Here is a 23,139-nt window from a genome sequence, read left to right as displayed (position 1 = left end):
TTTATTATTTAAAGAAATCAATTATCTTTTCTTTCCTCTCTCATTTTTTTTCTTCTCCAACGAAAATCACCACCAATGCACCACCACCGCCGTCCAACCCACTGCTGACTATGCTGTCAACAGAAAACAACCCTTTCTCTTTCTCCTTCTACCCTTCTTCCCTTTCTCCAACAAAAAACAATCCCACACCACCACCATTGTCCAACTCAGAGCCACCACCACCGACCAGAGGAAGAAACGATGAAGGAAGTGTTGTTTGAAACACCCAAATGGAAGCCAAAATTCAAAGCGGAGAAGCCAATAGAGAGCAATGTTGAGAACCAAAAGGAGAAGTTGTTCGTCAAACCCAATTTGATTTTTGAGGTTTTTAAAGTTTGTAGTGTAAGTGAGAGCGTGTGCACACTCGTCGAAGAAGAAACACATCAAATGGTCAACAGATCTCTGACAAAGGTGCGCAAAGCACACTCCTTTTCTAGCAAGTTCGATTGTCAAAAGTAAGAGCGTGTTCACCTTCAATTTCGAAATCCTTAAGGTGAAAGTCGCAAGCGACGTCGTTGTTGCAACGACGAAGGAACTGTTTTTAGTGAGCTTGGAGAATTTTGGTAGGGGCAGAGTTCAACGTCGTTGTTTCAAGCAGGGAAGAGTTTGCTGGATCTCTTGCTAAATCATCAAAATGGCAAAGTGAAGGTGGCTCGGGTTAAGCCACGACCTTAGGTGAAGAAAAATAGGAAAGGTCGAGAATCTCAAAATTTTTAGTACAAAGGTACCTTCTACCTAAGAACCAGAATATGAGGATCAAATATGTGATTCAAGAGTTGATTCTTTTAAAATAATAAATATTGACATGGCTTAATTTGCCCACTTATTAAGTGATTAAGATTAATTCTTCTTTTATGTCATCACTTCACAAAATGAAATTAACAATGAATACTAAATTGAAACATAAGATTTGTTTAAGTACATAAATCATCAAAATGAATTTAAAATACTAAGCCTACAATGACATATGTTTGCAGTTATGAAAAACATATTTAAGATATTCATACAAGCCTAAATAAAAAATAATAATTTTTAAAAAAATTATAAATATATATTGGATGATGAAAGAAAGGGAACACAAAACAGTAACACAGAAAGCGAGAGAAAGAGAACCAAACCAAGTACTAAGCTCTTGGTTGGTTCACCCCTTGTGCTTATTTGTTGTTGTTGAGAAAGCACAAAGAAAAGAAGAAGAGGTTTTGATCGGATGCGATGAGCACACAGGGGCAAGTGATTATTGATGAGGCGGTTCTGGATGACATAATCCGGCGCTTAACGGAGGTCCGACTGGCCCGACCCGGCAAGCAGGTTCAGCTCTCCGAGTCTGAGATCAAGCAACTCTGCGTCGCTTCCAGAGACATCTTCATTAACCAGCCCAATTTGCTTGAACTCGAAGCCCCCATCAAGATTTGTGGTACCCCTTTTGCTTTCTTCTCCTTTACTCCCCTCAATTTGCTCCCTCTTTTGTGTTTAGGGTTTAGAAATGCTTCTGGGTGTCCTTTGTTTGTTGCAAGTTCGAACCTTTTGGTTTTTGGGTGTCATGGGTTGATTCAAAGGAAATGTGGGTTACACTTTTTGTTGTTAGGGCATGTGAATTTGTTTGCTAGCTTTTCTGTGTGAGCCATTCATGTTTGATATGTTGTGCTGGCTGCTGCCTAGGGTTTTAGCAGCATCCTCTTCCTTTACTCGGGCTTGGGACCGGCTATGAAACCATACTGGGAGTTTGGTTTTTAATCGAACACAATGGCATTGAACAATGGCTGAGCTCCTTTGTGGGATAATATTGGGAAAAATCCAAGTCTTACATTGACTAGAGATAGATAGACTTTGATGCTGTTTTAGAATTTGGGTTTGGGTTTAACTCGATCCTGAAAGCTAGCGAGTGAAATGGGGATTGCTCTCCGTTTAAATACATTTTTTGGTCATATTGTTTGTCAATATGGGATCTTCAACTGATAAGACTTTGTTGTTGTTGCTTGTTGAATTGTTGTTTGTTAGCTTTTGATATATTGACAAGTTTTACATTGCATGCTGAGGGCCTCACAGACTAACACAACATTTCTCTTTATCAAATCATGAGCAAAGTTTGGTCTTTAACTGAACAACATGGTGTTGAGGAATCCATGTGGCCGACCTCACTTAGTGGGATAAGATTTTTGTTATTGTTTTAATGTTGTTGAATTGTTTGTTAGCTTTTCTATTTAACATTGGCTGTAGTGTTATTTTATGGCATGGTTGAGATCTCTCTTTGCTTTTTCAGGTGACATTCATGGGCAGTACAGTGATTTGTTAAGGCTATTTGAGTATGGGGGTTTGCCTCCTACTGCGAATTATCTCTTTTTGGGGGACTACGTGGACCGTGGGAAGCAGAGCTTAGAAACCATATGTCTTTTGCTTGCGTATAAAATCAAATATCCAGAAAACTTTTTCCTGTTAAGGGGGAATCATGAGTGTGCTTCCATTAATAGGATTTATGGGTTTTATGATGAATGTAAGCGAAGGTTTAACGTGAGGCTTTGGAAAGCCTTTACCGACTGTTTTAACTTCCTTCCTGTGGCAGCCCTTATAGATGATAAAATATTGTGCATGCATGGTGGTCTTTCCCCTGAACTCACAAACTTGGATGAAATCAGGAATCTACCTCGTCCTACTGCGATTCCCGACACCGGCTTGCTTTGTGATTTGCTTTGGTCTGATCCTGGTAGGGATGTGAAGGGTTGGGGTATGAATGACAGAGGAGTGTCCTACACCTTTGGCCCTGATAAGGTCGCTGAGTTCTTGACAAAGCATGACTTGGACCTCATTTGTCGTGCTCATCAGGTCACTCTTGGTTTTTTTACAATACTCATTCAGCTTCTCTAGTAAAAAGGTTAAACTTATGATGCTTTACTGGACACTGACATTATAACTTTTATGTAGGTTGTAGAGGATGGGTATGAATTCTTTGCTGATAGGCAACTTGTTACGATATTTTCAGCTCCAAACTATTGTGGTGAATTTGACAATGCTGGTGCGATGATGAGTGTGGACGAAAACTTGATGTGCTCATTTCAGATTCTTAAGCCTGCAGAGAAAAAATCAAAGTTTGTGATGTCAAACAAGATGTGATGGTTGGCACATCACTGTCAAGTAATTAACCAAGGTTTTGTTACTATTGCTTTTATTTCTTATGGTATAGGTGTGCTGACTGGGCATACATTACAAACTGCACAATATTGTTTATGTGAGATTTCTTGTTTTTATATTGTTATTCTGCTTTTCTTGCTGAAAGGAGGAGTGATTCTTATATTTTATAAAAATTGGTCAGTTACTTTTCGAAACAAAATAAGAGAAAGGATATTTTAATAGTTTTTTATAATGGGGTTGCATTGATTTACTTAAAACCCATATCTTTTTAATCCAAGTATTGAACAAGCATCGAACTATAAGAAAGTTGAAAGCTCAGCCTAATTATATAAAGTCTAGCTGTATTTCTGAATTTGATTTATCAAGTAACAAATATCATTTTAAAAGCAAATCATGTTACTGTTATTGCTGCATATTGTCTGGGTCAAAGATTTTTATCTTATGATTTTGGGATCAAGTTTATATTAAGAAAATCCAGTTAAATGACTCAAATCTTTGCGATGGCCATTTGTTTAATCTTAAAAAAAGAAAAAATTGATTATAGGATATAGCTTGTTTTTAAGACCCCTTTTTTCTCAGAAGTTTTTAAGAAAAACACTGAAACACTTTTTATTTTTGAGTTTTTTTTCTTTTCTGAAAACTTAATAATTATAAATTTTATCAAGCATATATTTTGATTAAAAAGCATTTTTTCATAAAGGCAACACAAACAAAAGGGCAAACAAAAGGGTAGTTTAAAATGACTATATTCCTTTTGCTGCATGATGACTACCAATATGTGAAATATTCTTGTAAATGTATTTGTGAGGTTTGTTTTCTCTTGTTACTAGTTATTATGAGTTATATACATTGGTTACTATTTTACACTTTTAAGTGCATGTCTGGTTCAGCTTATTTTGGAGGAATAGTAATTTATTTTTCCAACTTCACGAGAGTTTTGGAGAATAAGTGATTATTTCTTCAATAATAATAATCTATACCAAACGTGCACTACTTTGAAACAAAACCAACCCCCCTTGTATGCAAGAAACTGAAAAATAATAAGTCTAAGAGCAAAGCTTAAGTACTGTTTTTTTAAATGCTTTTGGTGTTATTCTCCAATCAAAACTAAAGTTTCGCTTCATCACTCAGCTGTTGTGTGTTAATTATTAACTTGTTCTTTCCTCTTTTTTATCTACTCCGGTACAGATGTATTCGTGGAGCTAAATTAAATCCTGAAGATTTAGATTGCATGGTCTTAAGTTCTATCTATTCTGAGGTGATGATGATGAACAAACAAGTTTACTGCTATAACATCCAGTCAGGCAGTGAGCATGAGGTACTACAAGAGATATTAAGCACTGTTGGATGGCCATAAAAGCAAAGGCTTTTATCTTTTTTTTTCTTTTCTTGTTTTATAATTATTCTGCAACACAATATGTACATATATGTGTTGTAGATGCTCTGGAAATGACCTTCTTTGCTCTGAAAGGTCCTCTTAGACTATCGATTTACACTGATAGAGCAGTTTGTGTTGATGATTGTGGCCAATTTTATCCAGTTAGTAAAGGTGCAATTGATGGATTTTATGGTTTGATATTGGTCTGTTTTTGTACTGTTTGATCAAGATCTCATGTCACTCGTTAGAATTCAGTACTATTGCTTGCTGATCCAACCTTGTTGGGGAACACCTATGTTGATTTGTTTGCTTGGATTTAAAGGGTTTTTCACTGGCATTAGATTGTGTTAGTTTGCTTATTTGTCTAGAGAAATCTGGAAATAATAATAAAAAAACTGATCATAAAAAAAAAGTAATGAAAACATAATTATATTATTGGGTCCTATAATGTTAGAGATTGTAATCACCTTTCTAATCACAAGGGATTATAGGAATTCTGACTACTTCTTGGTTTGTCAATTTTTTTTTTTTTTGCAGACTTGTAAAAGGAATTGGAATAGAAATGAAATGGTTTTTTTTTACAAGTGTTAATTATATATTTTATGCCATCTTATTCATTCTATTTGGTTACATTAAAAACAAATGTATGATTGTTTGTATGAATTTCAATAAAAAAATAAATACAACCAATAAAGTTAGTAAAATTCTAACTACAGTCACAGCTCTCTCGCGGGGCATTAGGATGAATAAATTTGGGGGGTAAATATCTTTTTATACCATGTAAATATATATAAAAGTTTGTTTTAGTTCTTAAAAAAAATTATTTCTGATTTTTCTATAAAATTGTTATATTTGTTTCCTATTTTTATAAATGAGAGTGTTTGGTGTGTAAAATCTTTTTTCATTTTTTAGAATCATGTTCACTGAGAATTATATTTCATAAAAATAATGTTGTTTGGAATGTCATAAATATATATATTTTTACTGTATATCCAAAATGTTCTTGAAAATAAGAGACATAATTACATTTTTGCATTATAAAAAACTTTGTCTCATTATGAGAAATTTGAATTCTCACCCTTTTTCATGGATTTTCTTATAATAAAATATAACTAAAAATTATTCTTGTAAATATTATATATTTTTTATGATTTTCATACTAAATATAGAAAATTAATATTCCTACCTAAGATTCCTTCCCTATCAAACACCTCTAAAAACAAAACACATTCTCGATCTTTAAATTTTTAACATGTCGTAATTTTTCAAGGTAATATGCCATTTGATTATTATGTATGAAAAATATCTTTAAAACTTGAAATATACAAATTAGTTTTAACTTTAAAAAAAAGTTTAAATTCATTTTACTTCCTATTTATTGAAAAGTTTGTCCTAAATCTTTTTTTAATAGAATTTATTTATAGTATCATTCTATATGAAACTTGCAGTTGCAAACTTGCAATTGCAACCCAGGTAGTGTAAAAAACAAGCAAAGGAAAAGAAAATAATAATCATTAATTAGTTTTAATAAAATAAAAAGAAGAAGCAAGAGGTAATTAATTACTAGGACAAGACTAGAGTCATTGAGAGAGAGAGAAGGTGGGAACCGGAGGAGATGATGAAGAGCATATAAAGGCGCCCACTCTTCACTTTTTCTACGTTCAAATTTTTCACTCTTTCTCTCTCTCTGGTAGAGTAGTGTGTTTATTTTGTAGGGTTTCAAAATCCGCATATTTGAAATCCAAATCGGGAATGCTACCACCCTCGCCAAAGCGCTTCTCCTAAAACCCCCATTTCCAATTCAAATTCCCTCCGTTTTGCGATTCATCAATGGCGTTGCTGGCGGCCAGTGGCGGCGACACCGTCAAACTCTTCGACGCCTCTGCCGTCAAGCCCGGCGTATACACTCCCGCCGGCGATCCCTGCGCCCTCAGCTTCACCCCCTCTCCCGGTTCCCAGGTCAATTCAGTCAAGTGGAACCACACCAGTGAGTTCATCTCTATCTCTCCCTTTTTTTCGCTTTCTAGAGTTTGCATTTCCCCAAAATTGTCGTCGATTGCGCTGAATTTGGGGTTTTCGCAGATTTGGTCGTGGCCAGTGCTGGAGATGATAAGAAGATCTCTCTTTGGCGGAAGAATGGAAATAGCATGGGGACCATTCCGGTTGCCGGCACTGATAGTGGAGACAGCATTGAGGTCATTTTCGGAAAATGCTTAATTATTTGATGTTTTGTTTTCAGAACATTTGATTGAGAATTTGAAATAAATTGACACAATGTAGCAATACACTTGCTCTCTCTCCATGAGACAAAGCTCAGAAGTCTTTTTACATTCTACAAACTTAAAACGACAACGGCTTTTACTTCATTACACACCTGTCTTCAAGGGAGTTTCTGATTCTATAGCGTAGAATAGAACTAACTAGGTAATGCAGGAAGCAGGATGAGTTATTTTCTATCACGTACTCTATTAATACATTACTACTCCTAACTCTACCCATAACCACCAATGTGACAGCGATAAGAACCGCATCACAAAAGTTAGCTGTCATAGCTGGAGAGCCCAAGGCCCTATAAGCCCCACACTAGAATCCCATACTTCCAATTTGTGACTCAAGTTCCACACCTTGCAATTGAATCCTAACATCTCACCACACTCTATAGCCCGGGGGCCGGGCCCCATGCGGGGCTGGCTATGCACTAGCTCTTTTCGCTAGTTCCGGGCAAACACTGTAATGCTGTTGTTACCACTTGCGTTGCTGATTTGCGTCTGAGAGACATGGTCGAAGACTAGTTACTAGAGTTATATATCTAATACTACAAGATTTAGCTCTTCTAAAGTGAGATGCATAGAGTGAAAGAGCGACAATGTGTTCAGGGTTGATTTGAATTAAAGCATTTTGTAAGCATAATCCACTTACATTACCAGTGGACAGGCCTTGCTTTAGAGGAGTCTAATCCAATAATACTTGACTGCAAATGTTAGTTATCAGTTCCCATCAACATTGCGCCCAAATTTTAAACCCTTGTCTTGGTTCTATTTTGCCTGAACATTGTCATCTTTGCACTTGTTTGTAGTGGCTATATTAAGAATTTCAGACATGTTAGATGTAGTGTTACTAACTTACTATCAACACAAACTTGTGTGTGAAATTATTGGGATAAATTAAATGATATTTTTAAGCGTAAAAATGAAATCAATGAATCTCCTACGGCCTTTGATTCAATTAACAGAGAATTGAACTTTGATTGTACATGAGGGGAGAGACTGTCCTGTCAAAGTTGGCTCTTTTTGGCTTTTTCAGAAGAAGCAACAAAGACAGGAAGACCCCTTTGTGTAATGCTTCTATTTCTTCTTTGGTGATCCTTATAGGTCATAGTTTTGGCACAATCAGTCAGACAATCTGTTTCTTTTTTGTTCCTTCTGTTTTACTTCATTCGTGGCTTCATTCAGTTTTTTTTCCTGGCAGGAATCTATATTGGCCATCAGCTTCAGCAACAAGGCATCCAGATATGTGTGTTCAGGAGGAACTGGTCAAGTTGTAAGGATATGGGATTTGCAAAGGAAACGCTGTATTAAATGGCTAAAGGGTCATACTAATACTGTCACAGGTGTAATGTACAATTGTAAGGATGAACATTTGGCATCTATCAGCCTTAGTGGTGACCTAATGCTTCATAACCTTGCTTCTGGGCAAAAGGCTGCGGAGCTCAAAGACCCCAATCAACAGGTTTTTCTGATTTGTTGAACTTGAACCTTCTGCTTGTTGGTGCTTGGCTTTGCATGTGTGTATGGACTAATCTCCCATCTTTGAAATTGTAAGACCAGATGTTGAGAGTTCTTGATTATTCTCGAGTTAGTCGTCACCTTCTTTTGACTGCTGGTGACGATGGGACAGTACATTTGTGGGATACAACTGGTCGCAGCCCTAAGGTATGCAATATGCTCACTTTACAAGTATAAATAGCATATGCTGCAAAGTTCTATGAAAAACGAACTTGGTTTATATTTGAAACCATGAATCGATCTTCTCCACTCAAAATAATAATAAAGAATGCTTGTATTTGTAACATCTTTCTCTTATACAACCTTCATCATCATACGTCTCAGTAATCAGTTTGGTATTATTAGAGTTTAATGAATTATCTCTTTCTGTAGTAGGTTTCTCCTTTTGTTTTTTGTTTTTTTTTTAATTTTATTTCAAATGGATAATTTTTAGTTGACAGTATATATTTTCTTTATTCTTTTTCTTTTATTGTTTTTGAAAAAAATAGGTTTCATGGATAAAGCAGCATTCTGCTCCAACTGCTGGTATTAGCTTCTCTCCATCCAATGATAAGGTTTCATTTTTCATTGCTAGTTTAAATTTTATAATATACATAGTCAGACTGTTTCATCCTGCTATGAATTTTTGACCCATTCTTTGTGTTACAATAATTTTGCTTTCTAATTTCTGTCTGCAATTAACAGATCATTGCTAGTGTTGGCCTTGATAAAAAAATGTACATTTATGATTCTGGATCTAGAAGACCATCATCTTACATTTCTTATGAAGCACCTTTCTCTTCGTTGGCATTTAGAGATGATGGTTGGATGCTGGCTGCTGGAACTAGCAATGGCCGTGTGGCATTCTATGATGTTCGTGGAAAACCACAACCTGTGGCTGTTCTTCACGCTTATGGTAGTTCTGAGGTAATTTTAGCCTTATCTAATATCTGCTATGTTTTTGTCTAGCCAGCGCAGTTTAATCCATTGAAGGAGATGGTGCTTGATGACATGCGAGTATATATATTGAGTACTGTGATTAGTGATAATTTTGGAACAGTGAGGTTTTTAAACCTATCGTAACATATAATAGCAGAAGAATTATGATATTTAATTAAATATAGATTGAAACATGAGTTGTTTTCTCTGTTGTGGATGATTATGCAAATGCAAAAGCTAAACTCCAAGAGTCTTTCTACGCTGAGAAAAGGTGCTCCTAAAGTCGTTCAATAATAAAGAATTCTACCTTTAACACAATATAAAATAATGGCATTTTTAAATGAAGCATTAATCTCCCAATGTTAGTCACTGATTTATGTTTGTAAAATTAATGTCCTTTTTATTCTAAATTTTTATAGCATGCAACAGGCTGTTACAAGCTTATGCTGGCAAAGGTCTAAACCAGTTGTTGTTGATGAAAGAAATTGCTCTGCAGAGACTGCTCTTGTGGGAGATACAGTTGAAGATTCAATACTAATGCCTGATCCTTTACCTTCTGCAACTTCATCAAACAATTCTCTTTCTACATCAGTGTCAAGTACTAGGAACTCTGGTCGGCTGGGTGCCTCCTTTGATGGTTCTTCACTTACGGCATCTGGCAGTGGTTTTACATCCAACATACTAAATGTATCTACTGCCGAAGAAACTCCACAACGAAACCATTTATGGCCAGGTGGAACCCTGTCCAGGTTGCATGCTCCCCGTGCTAGTTATAACTTCAAGGATGACATGGAGGTCTTCTCCCCTCTTGTGGATGTTCAACCATTAGCCCCCTCACTATGGGATGAAAATGGGATAAAGAAGGATAATTTATTTGCCGATAGGAAACCTTTGTTGTTTCCGTCATCTAGTCGAAGATTTTCAAATTCTGAGGATGTAACCAGTGATCATCCAGTATCTGATTGGAAATCTGGCTCAACTGCCAAGCAGGTTATTGTCTCACATGGTCCTGGGTTTGAATTTAACTGCTCTGTGAAATACTGATCTATAAACTTTCAATTCAAAGTGAAATAAAAAAGGAATTTGTTATTGGAAAAATGGGATATGAATTGATTTGGAAATCTATTCTTATGTTTGGAACCCGTTAAAAATGGAACGGTTTTGATTTGATTTTAAATATTTTTCATTTTTTCTTTTCTGCAAGGTAAAATGAGTAAGTTAGTAAGGGTAAAATTATTTATTTAAAATCAAATCAAACGCTAACAAATCCCATCACATTTGACATAATTTATAAAATTAATGAAATACATGAGATTTAAAAATCAAATCATTTTCTATTTATTAATATTTCAAACATAATATAAATTAAATCCTCTCTTTTTGCATTCCAAACACACTTTGATATTTTATATTTGACCAGGAAAATTTTGGCTGATTATATTACAATATAATTGTAGGATATTGCTCAGTCTTCCTTTCCACTTGTGGGGTCAACTCCTCCTCCATCTTCAAAGAATGAAGATTCTTCTATCACTCCTCCAGAAGCTTGGGGTGGTGAGCGGTTAAGTGATAAATATGCTTATACACGTCAGCCTGTCAATGCACCATCTCGTTTTGGGATGTTGGCTTCTGCTGGTCAGACAGCAGGATCAATGTTATCTGGATTGCAGGATACATCCTCATCCGTGGGTGTTAGTTCCTATACCAGTTCAAGCCTAAGTTTTGCTAATTTACGTGCCAAGGATGCCTCTTCAAGCCAGGAAACTTCCTTGGGGTTTACTGATCACATGTTCTCTACTTCTTTGCCGATGTCCATCAATACAAAAACCAGCCTTGGACAAGCAATTGATTCCCCAAAAATCCTTGATTCCCCAAGAATGTCATCTTTTAATCGAAGATTTTCTACTTATGCAGAAAGAATAAGCACTACATCTACCTTGAGCGATGGAGTGTCGCTTTCAGTTGGCTCACCTAAGATTAAGAAATCAGGAGCAGAAACCAGAGAAGAACTTCTAAATAGCTTGCTGTTGAAGTCTGATATATCTGCTCCAATAGAATCTGGCTCATTACCACTGACAAGTGTATGCTAATATTTACAAATTAATTAGATCTTTGGTTGCATTGCATATATTGATGTATGTGTTTGGAAGAGTAGATCTGTTATCTCTGATTCTTCATCCTAGAATTTTTCATTTCCGTGCTTCAGACTTAAAGTACAGGGGTGTGGGTTTCATTGATATAGACTGTGTTTGTTTTGATGTTATAAACCATGCTAGTTATATAACATGTTTATTTTATTTGCTCTAGTGTTCTTATCTTATTCATCTGTCAAATTTATTACAGGGAGTAATCTCACAGCCGAAAGCATCTCAGCCAGATGCACAAGGATCTTCATTTACACTTCAGCTTTTTCAACGGACCCTTGAAGAAACTCTGGATTCCTTTCAGAAATCCATACACGAGGATATGAGAAACCTTCATATTGAAATTTTGAGACAGTTTCATATGCAAGAGGTGTGTATCTGGAATTATTGATGGTGATTTTCATTTTTGTAATTCCTCTCTAATTAATTGTCTCATGCAACAGACAGAAATGTCAGCTGTAATGAACTCTATTCTCGAAAACCAAGCTGAGTTGATGAAAGAAGTGAAGTCTCTTCGTCAGGAAAACCAGCAGCTCAGACAAATGCTTTGATGGGTGTGAATAAGCTCTGCAACAAATTTTTTTGGGAGGGTGCCTTTGTCCTATCTTGTGGGATCTTTTTGTTTCTTTTACAAACTAACAATTGGTGTATGGCCTGCTGTGTCAATCTTGATTGCGTCTCTTAGCTTTTAGTCGGTGGTGATTGCAGAAAAAATATCATGAGAGAATTGCTTTGTATTAGAATAGGGCTTTGAAAATGTACAGGATGATGATTCTTCCAATTACAGAAGCTTTGTTGAGTGATCTATTTCATGTTTAAAAAAAACCTCTTCATTCTCGTGAACTATATTGTTACCTTTTTCTCAAATTTTTTAGAAAATTGGGGGGGGGGGGGGGGGGGGGGGGGGGGGAAAGAACCGTTATTGTTTGAATTACACTAAAACACATCCAGTATCTGAGTTGTTACTTTGCATCGAAGTTACTTTTTCCATCTTTGTTATTATTTTGCTGTCCTGAAAAGGAGACATTGGTTGTTGTTCGTGTTTCCTTCGGATAAAGGAGTTAGGCCATAAGTGACATCATGTCCTTTTTGGTAACTGTCATTAGTAGTCAATTTATACACAACTTTAAATGATGAGTCCCTTTGTCAATTACTACATAAATTTAAATTTTAAATATTAACATGCAAATTAAAATTTTGAATTTTCAATAAAAGCTTTAAACTAAGTAACATTCTAATATTAGGGTGTGACAATCCCAACATCTTTGTGCTTGGAATGGTCCCTTTCCTACTCTAAACAACCTCCTCATATGGGATAGTTTAGGGTAGTTTCTTTGTTCTTGTTTATTACTCCAATGAATAAAAAAAATAAGTAACACTATAATTGTTCATTAGTAAATAAAAAACTTATAAGAGTTGAGCTGATAATAAATCAAAATTATTTATGTAAAAAATCAAAATTATTATTATAATCAAAATCAAAATTTTGTGTTCCGTTGCATGATATTTTATCCCGCATTGTAATGTCTTTTTCTTTTACTGCAAATATATTCGCATTGTAATGTCTTAACCACTATTATGACTTTTTATGTATTTATTTCGCATACATTTCCTTTTTGTTTTGATATAAATTTTAAGTTATAAGTGTATTCTCACATTAGTTTATCATACACATAAATATACTTATCTTATGACGACTATTATGAAAAATGTTTAGCTTATATGAGAATTACTAATTTTATATTAGTATTACACATTACACCCATACACATATATTATGACATGAAAGCATTCCATAACTAATATATAGTATGACACCATAATAAATATATTATTTTGGTTTGACTTGAGTTCTTTCACCTAGAATTGCCTAATTATGATGTCGAAGACCATAATTGGATTTGAGTTATGGTAACTTCAGTGCCAAGGAAAAGAATGCCATTGCATATTTAATTTTGATATTGAATAATTTTATGATCGCATATTAAAAAAAAAGCACCGTAAACTAATTAAATATCATCTTATTATATACGATAATTTATAATTTATATTTGATAACAATGTAAAAAAATAATATATTCAAATTAAGTTAATAAGTAGTATTTTTTAAGAATTAATTTAATATAATAAAAAAACTCGGAATTTTAACTTCACTTAATATTTATTTATGACAAAGTTAAAAATTCAATTCTTACATTTTCTATTAAAAAATAGAATTTTTAATACAAATTTAAGATTTTTTGTGTCCATATACTTAGTACTGAAACGTATTTAGGATAAAATTATCTTGAAAGGAAACCAAAATATTAATCTCAATCTTATTTAATAATTCAATATTAGTTTTTGGAGAATTCTAAATCAAGAAGAAGGATCACATCCTTTTTGACCTAGTGAATTGAAAACATCCACATCTCTCCTTCGGTATGCAACTCCAACTGTGACAACAACAATACACTCTGCCACAGTGTAGAGTTAGCGTACTTAGCTGATGAATGATGAAGGTACCCTTCTGTAGTTCTCTCCAACGACAACAGTTGGCCAAAACAAAACAAAAATAAATAGTAAATGAAATTTAACTCAAGACGCTTACCACAAACGACAACTTCTTCTATCTCTTTTCAATCCTTCCATTTTTTCACACACACTCCTATCTACATTCAAACAGCACACTCTCTGTTTCATTCACAATTCAAATCTCAATCACCATGTCTGACCAAGGTATTCCCTATTCATCTCCATCTGTAACATGTTCATTCTTCTTTCCTTCTGGAATGCTTCCACTCGTGTTAAATTTTTTTATTTTGATGATTATTATTTATTTTTCTGTTGTGGGGTTTTTTCTTTTTTTGCAGAAGGTGGCAAAGGGTCTCCCAAATCTTCGTCTTTGAGTCCCTATGAAGAAGCAATGGAGGCCTTGTCGTCTTTGATCACTAGACGCACTCGTGCTGATGATAGCAACGTGGGGGATCAGTTCAGCCTGTTATATGATTACCTGAAGGTAAAAAAGTTTGTGAATTGGGCCATTTTTGATGAGATACTAACAATGGTATGCATAATGCATTGTGTAATTCTATAGATGCTAGAGTTGGAGGAGCCAATTGCAAATATGAAGGTTATCCATGTGGCTGGGACCAAAGGGAAGGTACTTTCACTTTAATTTTGGTGGTTGCTTGGAATTTGGAAATGAAAACATCATTGGAAGTACAATTTGGTTATCGCAATACTGATTACTATGTGGATAGTGCTTTGTGGCCTCTTATAGTTAGATATAAGTCCGGCTTAAGTGGCTTTGGATTTCTGATTCTATGCTTATGTCATTGTTAGTAATTATGTGCTTATTTTAATGATGGAAATTGTGTTTTTTTCAACTGTGGTTTGATAGGGATCTACCTGCACCTTCACGGAATCTATATTGCGTAACTGTGGTTTTCGCACTGGTCTCTTCACATCTCCTCACCTCATTGATATCCGAGAGAGATTTCGTTTAGATGGGTGAGTGCTTCATATTCTTATGTTGATTTTTTGTGTGTTTTCCTATGTATTCATCTACTCGTGTCATTTTTCATTTTGAGTTAATTTGATATTTCAAATGGGAATATTGAATTTTGATCTTCATTGTGTCTGTCATCTGTTTTGTGGAGGGTGCATACTAATTGAGCATATGAATTCTGATAATTTTCTTAATTGATTTGTTCTGCTACGAAATTATTCTTTAGTATTTGCACTTTTGTTATTTCACTGAATTTTACAGACCAAGGAAAACACATTGTATTGCGTCTTTAGTTGCCACATAATTACAGTTCTTTGATTCTGCAGTATGGAAATTTGTGAAGAGAAATTTTTAGCATACTTCTGGTGGTGTTATGATAGACTAAAGGTATGTTTCTGAGCATAAATTTCATTTGGATATATACGGGCAGAGGTTTTGACAGGATGGAAAACCAAGTCAACCTTTTCTCAATTTTTTATTTTGAGCCAGAGCCAACTTGCCTTGCTACTGTATTTGTATTACTGGTTATTGACTCCAATTTTAGCTCTACATTTTAAAAATAAATAAATAAATTAGTCGACCAGTTACTCTTATAGCGACAAAAAAGAATATTTTTCTGCCAACTATGTCAGAAAAGTTCTGAAGCTATTCAACTGTTCTCTTTGGAGTTATTGCATTGATTTCAGAAGAAAATAGTAATGGAAGAGCACCTAATTGATCCTGTTTGGTACCTTTGACAAGTTTGTGTGAACTGGTAAAGCATATAGCAGAAAGGGGTCTTAAGTGTTGTATAATTTGAGAAAAGGAACAAAAGGTTGTAAGCATTGAACTCAAGGTGGTTGGTGTTAAGACCCTATCAATTTGAATGTCATATGAAACAAGATAAAATGGAAAAAAGAAGAAAAACAAAACATGGCTTTACTTAACAATATGGTGAGTCTATAAGAATCACCTTCTGTTCTGTAAACCAACATATTTTTATACCAGGACATTGATGATAATCACAATTATGGTGTAGTATAGCGATAATACCATATAGTTAAGTTTATATTGTCAAAGTGATCATGTTACATTCTCTTTTACAATGTAACTTGATGTTCTTGCTCATAGTATTAACATAACTGGTTTCTCATTTTGATGGTGTACAGGAAAAAACTGATGACAATATTCCAATGCCTACCTATTTTCGTTTCCTTGCTTTACTTGCCTTTAAGATATTTGCAGCAGAGCAGGTTTGATCCCCGTGCTTTAATTTCTACGAAAAATTGTTCAATTATATACTATCTTTTTGTGTATGTTGTTATGAATGGATAAAAGCTTTTCTTTCTGAAATTTTATGTAGGTAGATGTTGCTATAATGGAGGTAGGATTAGGTGGAAAATACGATGCAACAAATGTGGTATGTTCATTTTCATTTCATCAGAAATATGTTTGTCTCTAGCATTACAAAACTGATTGAATAACGAGCTTTGAATCCTTTTATTTGTATTAATATTTTCTATGAAGTTAATCTAGGAACAAGTTCATGCAGCTGTGTTGATATTTCAGGTTCAGGCACCTATTGTATGTGGAATAACTTCTCTTGGGTATGACCACATGGAGATTCTTGGTTAGTTTTCTATTTTAGAATTCTAGGTAATCACTAATTTAATGGATGCCATGGCTATTGTGTATGAAAATTTGCATTTTGAAATTTCATATATTTTTATACAATTATTTTTCTGAATATGGTTGAACATAGTGTTGCAATGCCACTAATTTGTTCAATGATTTGAGTATACTCATGCTGGATTTTATTAACAGGGAATACTCTGGGAGAAATTGCCGGTGAGAAGGCTGGTATCTTCAAGGTATTGTTTTGGAGTATAATATTATCTTCTTTTCAAGAATAGAAAAACTTTTTGATGCCTATCTGCAATGTGCACTTTATTCCTGATAAACTCCTTTTATTTATTTATTCATTTGAGTTGAAAAAGAAACTTCTTTTATTAATTTGTCACAAGAATTACATTCTCTAATCATGCTTTTATAGGGGAACAACTACCCCTAAGATAAGGAAACAAATTCCTGACTATAAATAGGAAAAAGATGATAAAAAATCAAATAAGATAATGTTGGACCCCTAATATATTTCTGTTATTTACAACAATTTGTTTTTAGAATCGGATTCCAGCTTTTACAGTGCCTCAACCTGATGAAGCAATGCATGTACTTGAAGAGAAGGCTTCTCAATTAAATGTAAGTATGTTCTTTTATGAAGTTGTTTTGCTTCAAAAACAAGTTTGAATGACTCATCACTTGGTGTAACTGTATAAATATAATATTGGCTTGTCAATATTAAGTAAAGGGGTACAATTTGGCAATGTATTTGTTTAGGAATAAAAGTGAAAATTCACTATACATGTGATGACTTGAATAGCAATTAAACATAGTGTCTTGACGTTTATTTATTCTGTCAAATGATGTTATATATTTACAGGTTCGTTATTAAGATTTTTGTATTATCTTGGAAAGAGAAAAATGTCTTCAATGTGATTCAGCATGGCTTGTCATTCTCTTGCTGCATTTCATTTGTCTTTATGCTTTATGTACTTTTCTATTTGTCAGTGATCTTCTGAAAGCCAGGCTATACATAACACTTATTCCAAGTAGCTTTTCTAACTGCCTTTATTGAAAAATATTTGACTCTTTGGTCCTTGCATTCAATCAGCTAACTAAACCTTGCTAATTCCAGGTACCTCTTCAAGTGCTAACTCCATTAGATGCCAAATTGCTAAATGGTTTGAGACTTGGTCTTGAAGGCGAGCACCAATATTTAAATGCTGGTCTTGCCATTGCACTGTGCTTTACATGGCTGAAAAGGACTGGGCATGTTGGAGATATTAATTTGGAACAAACTGTAAGTTTTAAAATTAGATCTTTTTACATCTTCTTCTTCTTTTGCGCCTTATTGCTGAAGTGATCTATCTACCTGCATGAAGGACACTTTGCCAGAGCAGTTCATAAAAGGGTTAACAAGTGCAAGTTTGCAAGGAAGGGCTCAGATTGTTCCTGACCAACACATCAAGAGTGAAAGGTCAAATGAACTTGTTTTCTTTTTAGATGGGGCTCATAGTCCTGAAAGCATGGAAGTGTGTGCAAGGTGGTTTTCTCTAGCCATTAAAGAATACAACCCGGACCAAACCTTGTTTCATCAGCAACTTAATAATTCTAAATTGCCACATGAAGTAGTGAAGAGCACACACCACGGCGAAAGAGGATCCCAGAGAAATTCCACTCCGGTAGAATATAGATTTAAAATCTTATTTTAAGTAGATTTGTTAAAATTTAAGCACATATCATTGTAAAATAAAGTTATTCAATGTCTGTTCTGTTGAGGAGATTCCATCCACATATGTTTTAACTAAGAATAACTAATGTTTAGTAATATCTAATGCCCTTAGTTAGAAATTCATCATATAGGGAGCTTGTCATGTGTTTTAACCTTATCCTTGGGCATGTAAATTACTCTTAATAAGAACCATAAAGATACAGATTATCAATTTCTTCAGGCTTCCTAGACCTTATCTTTTTGAAGTATATTACTTGAGACAGGCTAATAATCGTCTTGGTAAGCTTACCCCAATCTTCTATTTAGATATCAGTTCAAAGCATTATAATAACTAAATCGCCCATGGGATGTTATGTATCTGAACACTTTACTCTTATACAAGAGTTATAGTTGTACCTTTGTTATCCATGTTTGTTGTGAATTTTATAAGTTTGTACACTGTACTGGCTGCTATTTGACTTCAACATATGGGAGGTGAGAAATGTTGACCATTAAACTAGGTTCCATTGTTAGAAGAAATGAGAAATGAGATGCAAATGTGTGTCAACTGTCAAGTTTGGACACGAAACACCCTGTTTTTATGGTTATGTTTCATGGTTTTGCTTGATATCTACTGATTCAGGGGTCTTTTCTCAAATGAACCCGGTGTATCAGATATTGGGATGATCATATGCATTCAGCTGTCTTTTAATTTTTTTAAAAAAAAAACCTATAAGCTCATGAGATAAGAGTGGAAACGCTAACACTACAATTTCTTTTTAATAAACAATGGTCTTTTTTTCATGAGACTTTTTTAGTTGAAGTAATTGAATTACTTGCAGATATTGCTGTTCAATTGTTTGACTGTACGAGATCCACAGTTGCTTCTTCCTCAGCTGATGAAAACATGTGCTGATCATGGTCAGTAGTTTCTGGATTATGCTAGAATATAATTACCCAATAATGACCTAATCCAAGATATTTTAAAAACTAAGTAAAGCTTAATATTTGGCATTTAATTGGCTTTCTTCTTTAGTAGTTCTGCGATTATTTATAATTATTAGGTGGAAAAAGTAATTCAATTCATTTTTCCAATGACATTGCTTTCCCTGAAGAAAGTATTTTTTTTCTCAATGGAATAAAGGAACAGTTAAATTGAAATTGTAGGTGTCTACTTCAAGAAGGCGCTCTTTGTACCAAGTTTATCTGTGTTTAATAAAGTTGGACCCCAGGCTTTTACACCGGCTGATTCCAAAGTTGATCTGTCATGGCAGTTCAATCTTCAAAGAGTGTGGGAAAATCTCATGCAAGGCAGCAAAGGTAGTGATTATTCAAGATTGTTTTGTAGGTATGGAATATAGTTAGAACCATAACTGTTGATGGCAACTACCAAGTGCAGATACTAGTCTGTGTCATACTGCCGATTTAAGATGTACTAACTAACTCTTGCCCCATTTATTCATTTAAGTTTGAACTGGTTAGGTTGAACTATTGGGCAGAAAGACTCAAGAATACCAATGAAATCTTCTTGTGTAGAGATAAGGGGAACTATTACATTACATTCATCCCTTATTTACCTTGGTTGCATGCTATTACTTTTTGATACTTTCATCATCATGGTAGTTTCTATAATTAAGCCCGGCTCTAGCCTTGCAGTTGGTTGCCTAAATTTGTCTTATTTTACTAGATGGGGTTGGCCAAATGATCAATTAATGGCACTGGGGTTTATCAAAAAGTCATACTACTCTCAAGCCTTTTCCCACTAGATGGGATTGGTTACATGGATCAAATGACGTAATAATGTTAATAGTTTTATCTGAACCAAATTTCAATAAACCATTTATAGTCTGGTTAGTTTAATGATTCTCTTGGAAGTTCTGCTTCGATGGTTTTCTACCCCTTTTAATCAGACAACCTTTTCACATGATCGGAGAACTTTCTCCTAAAGACCTTCAGTCCCAATCTTATCTTCTTTTGTGAGTTCATTGAGATTTACTGTATGATGGGAGAATTGCCATGTCTGTTCTCTACCCATCCTTTTCCTTGTTTTCCTTCACCGGTAGTGTCTTTTAAGTTAGAGGCTTTAGAATATTTTTTTACTTAAAATAATTTGTTTGTGATCACTTGGCTTAGCAGGTAGAAGTACTGACATTGTTTCTGAAGAACTAAAAGATGATATGGAAATGAGTGTCAGTAATTGTGATCATAGTGCAGTGTTTTTGTCATTGCCATTGGCAATCAAATGGCTCAGGGACAGAGTGCAACAAAATCAATCAGTTCGTTTTCAGGTAACATAAATTACACTTAAGAATTGCAAATATTTGGTATCACAGGATAAGAAATTTAATCAATGTAACTAAATATCTAATATAATGTCCACTCATTAGTTGCAAATATATAATGTAATCTCACATAATCACAGCTTTCTGTCAGTTCGCATTGTTGCATGTTTTGCTCACATTTTTCTTCTCTCTAATTTATGTTGTACTTGAAAGACTTTGTACACGATTGTATACTTTGAACATTTGGCTCAATGTTCCCACTTATTAGATTTGATATGTTCTCTCTCAATGCCCAACAAACAGTGTGGTTATAGAATAGAGAATATGGCTATCTACAAATTGCTCTTGAAATATATACATATTTTTTTTTACATCAGTATAGAATTCTGACTGCAAATTTGTGTGGCTGATGCATCAGGTCCTTGTGACTGGCTCTTTACATCTTGTTGGTGACGTGTTGAACTTGGTCAAGAAGTGATTCGTTGGACAAATTTGAAGATTCCTTCGAGATAGAGATTTCCATTCTAAAGCTAAAACAGTCCATAATTTGATGAGTTTTCTCTGGCATTGACACAGTCCATTGCAGGGGTAGTTGTGCACTTTGTTCTGAAAATCCAACACCATTGGACATTCATTTGATACATCCTATATTCAAGAAATGTACATCCAGTTTGATACATCCGGCCCATTGGTTCATTCTCACGTTTTTATATTTGTTTCTTACGTAACAATTTCCCCATATTCAATGATTTAGTAGTTCAAACTTTCAAAATTCAGTTTATAATATTTCAAAATGCAAAAAATAATCATTTTGCATGATTATTATCTCATTTGTTTAATAAAAATGTATTCATAAAATACAAATCAAGTGTAAATATTCTGTACAGTTGAAAAAAAAGCAAGTGTAAGGGATCCACTTCCAAAAAAAAATCAATCGAACCTAAAGCATTATTGAATTGTTAGTGCAAACACCAAAAAAAAACAAATCAATTATTATTCAACAAATAATTAATTTTATTGCATTCTCACGTATCGAACGGTATGGCGTCTGAGTCACAACTGATACATGATAGTATTGAAGGCATCAAAGGGCAAAGGAGGTTGGTTCCACTGGAAGTGCTTACTCGCATCCACACTCAGCACATCCATAAACGGCATGTCGTTTATGTGTCCCTTGGCACACACCCTGCACGCAGCGCTTCCCCTATCCACGACACGTTCCCGTACTTCACCACGCCAAATCTCAGCCTGTGTTTTTTATTTAAAGGAATAAAAAAAAGTAGTATAAAAGAAAATAAAATATTTGAATTAAAATAGAATATAAATACTCGAAACCTATATCAATTTTTTAAATTTTCAATCAAACACTACCTCCGTCTCAGTATTATCAATGACCAAGGCGCCTGCACGCACTCGCCTCGCCCACGCGTGGGGACTAGGGAGCGGGGGCAGCGTGACGTCCTTGTGTGGGGAAGCACGAGATTTGAACGGCGTTTTTCTTCAATTCTACCAGGTTCCGGTCCGGTTGGAGGGGGATTCCGTCGCAGGAAAGGTAGAGGTGGTCGGCGCCGAGGGTGCGGTTCCAGTACGGGAGGTCGTTGCGGATGCGTGTAAGGACACGCGTGGAGAAGTCTGGGGAGAAAGGGTCGAAGAAAAGGTGCGCTTCCTCGGGATCTTGGGTGAGGTAGGTGCTGTTCTATAGTGAAGAATAGAACAGAGACTCCACCGTGGTCGCGAATTTGATTTGGGGGTTGTTTGGCTTGTACATGAACACTTTGAAATTCTTAACCATTTTCTCGTAATTGAGAAACACCGTGGCGGTTGAGATGTAAGGAGATGATGAATTGTAATTGTGTTGCGTTTGTGTTTGTGACATCACAACCGAAGCTGCATAGTGACAATAACAGTAACCGAAACATTCTAGTACTACAGATTGAAGCTTCAGTTTGTGAAATTTAAGGGGGAAAATGACTTACTTTGGGAATTGTGAGGTTGAGGATGAAATCAAGCATAATAGTCAAACGTGAGTTTCAGTGTTTCATTTCACTTACATGCATGTATCCTACGTTGATCTTAAACATTTTATTAACTAAAGGAGGATTCTAGGGGAGAGAACTATATAATTGTATACCCAAAAATGAAAGGTTGAATAACAACTTGTCTGGGTGGTGTAGTTGGTTATCACGCTAGTCTCACACACTAGAGGTCCCCGGTTCGAACCCGGGCTCAGACATTTCATGAGTATGAACTTTAGTAATTTTAGTTTTGGTGAATGCATGGGCCTCACAAATTGGTCCCTGGTTAAGCCCAATTTTTATTCATAACATCGAGACTCTATTTACACTCTCTTTTTTCTTTGTACCCTCTTTTCTTTTTTGTAATCTTTTTTTTTTTTATAAAAAAATATACTTACAAAAAATTGTTTCTGAAATGTTATTGAAAAAAAGAAACTAGTTTCTGGAAATCTTCTAATAATATTCTTGAAATTAATTTTCAATAACATTTTTCTAAAAACTAGTTTTCAAACACTTTCCATTGGCAGGGGAAAAAAAGTTAAAATTCAATAAAGAAAACGACATCCGTGAAAGAGAAGACTACCAGGAGGAAGGAGAGTAGAGAGGAAATGGGTAAAAGGAAAGGCAGGATAGAGACAAGATGGACGGGTGT

General features: G+C 34.8%; 3 protein-coding genes, 1 long non-coding RNA gene and 1 other non-coding gene across 8 annotated transcripts; 4 read left to right on the top strand and 1 right to left on the bottom strand.

Moving 5' to 3' along the window:
- The first annotated feature begins 1,110 nt into the window (after positions 1-1,110).
- Positions 1,111-4,834, top strand: LOC100811593 (serine/threonine-protein phosphatase PP1 isozyme 4-like). 2 transcript variants are annotated; one of them, NM_001415735.1, is made up of 4 exons: positions 1,111-1,453; positions 2,300-2,859; positions 2,959-3,168; positions 4,354-4,834. In NM_001415735.1, exons 1-3 carry the CDS (start codon positions 1,252-1,254, stop codon positions 3,145-3,147), a joined length of 951 nt encoding a protein of 316 aa, NP_001402664.1. In that variant the 5' UTR covers positions 1,111-1,251; the 3' UTR covers positions 3,148-3,168; positions 4,354-4,834. The 2 variants fall into 2 exon arrangements, with proteins under 2 accessions (NP_001402664.1, NP_001240026.1); NM_001253097.3 differs by having other exon boundaries at positions 2,959-3,181.
- A 1,261-nt stretch (positions 4,835-6,095) lies between these two features.
- On the top strand, positions 6,096-12,067 carry LOC100814451 (protein NEDD1). Of its 2 annotated transcripts, XM_003518349.5 has the most exons (10): positions 6,096-6,530; positions 6,626-6,738; positions 8,012-8,272; positions 8,371-8,475; positions 8,817-8,882; positions 9,013-9,234; positions 9,676-10,236; positions 10,704-11,327; positions 11,590-11,760; positions 11,834-12,067. In XM_003518349.5, exons 1-10 carry the CDS (start codon positions 6,374-6,376, stop codon positions 11,939-11,941), a joined length of 2,388 nt encoding a protein of 795 aa, XP_003518397.1. In that variant the 5' UTR covers positions 6,096-6,373; the 3' UTR covers positions 11,942-12,067. The 2 variants fall into 2 exon arrangements, with proteins under 2 accessions (XP_003518397.1, XP_014625225.1); XM_014769739.3 differs by lacking the exons at positions 6,096-6,530; positions 6,626-6,738 and adding an exon at positions 6,811-7,878.
- Positions 12,068-13,788: 1,721 nt separating this feature from the next.
- On the top strand, positions 13,789-21,149 carry LOC100811054 (folylpolyglutamate synthase). 2 transcript variants are annotated; one of them, XM_006575453.4, is made up of 16 exons: positions 13,789-14,108; positions 14,243-14,388; positions 14,467-14,532; positions 14,773-14,882; positions 15,207-15,267; positions 16,029-16,112; positions 16,223-16,279; positions 16,429-16,489; positions 16,684-16,730; positions 17,041-17,118; positions 17,615-17,779; positions 17,862-18,161; positions 19,033-19,111; positions 19,358-19,510; positions 20,324-20,478; positions 20,891-21,149. In XM_006575453.4, the coding sequence occupies exons 1-16, from the start codon at positions 14,096-14,098 to the stop codon at positions 20,948-20,950; spliced, it is 1,635 nt and encodes a 544-aa protein (XP_006575516.1). In that variant the 5' UTR covers positions 13,789-14,095; the 3' UTR covers positions 20,951-21,149. The 2 variants fall into 2 exon arrangements, with proteins under 2 accessions (XP_006575516.1, XP_006575517.1); XM_006575454.4 differs by having other exon boundaries at positions 13,790-14,108; positions 20,327-20,478.
- A 319-nt stretch (positions 21,150-21,468) lies between these two features.
- On the bottom strand, positions 21,469-22,855 carry LOC106796760 (uncharacterized). The gene is made up of 2 exons (XR_001385744.3): positions 21,844-22,855; positions 21,469-21,720 (listed from the first exon to the last, which is right to left on the bottom strand). It is a non-coding gene; the product is annotated as an uncharacterized lncRNA (long non-coding RNA).
- On the top strand, positions 22,632-22,705 carry TRNAV-CAC (transfer RNA valine (anticodon CAC)). The gene has a single exon. It is a non-coding gene; the product is annotated as a tRNA-Val (tRNA).
- Positions 22,856-23,139: the final 284 nt, after the last annotated feature.

The sequence above is a fragment of the Glycine max genome, chromosome 2 (genome assembly GCF_000004515.6).
Source record: "Glycine max cultivar Williams 82 chromosome 2, Glycine_max_v4.0, whole genome shotgun sequence".
Lineage (NCBI taxonomy): Eukaryota > Viridiplantae > Streptophyta > Magnoliopsida > Fabales > Fabaceae > Glycine > Glycine max.
The sequence above is the reverse complement of the archived record's forward strand: the minus strand, read 5'-3'. Positions and strand labels throughout refer to the sequence as shown.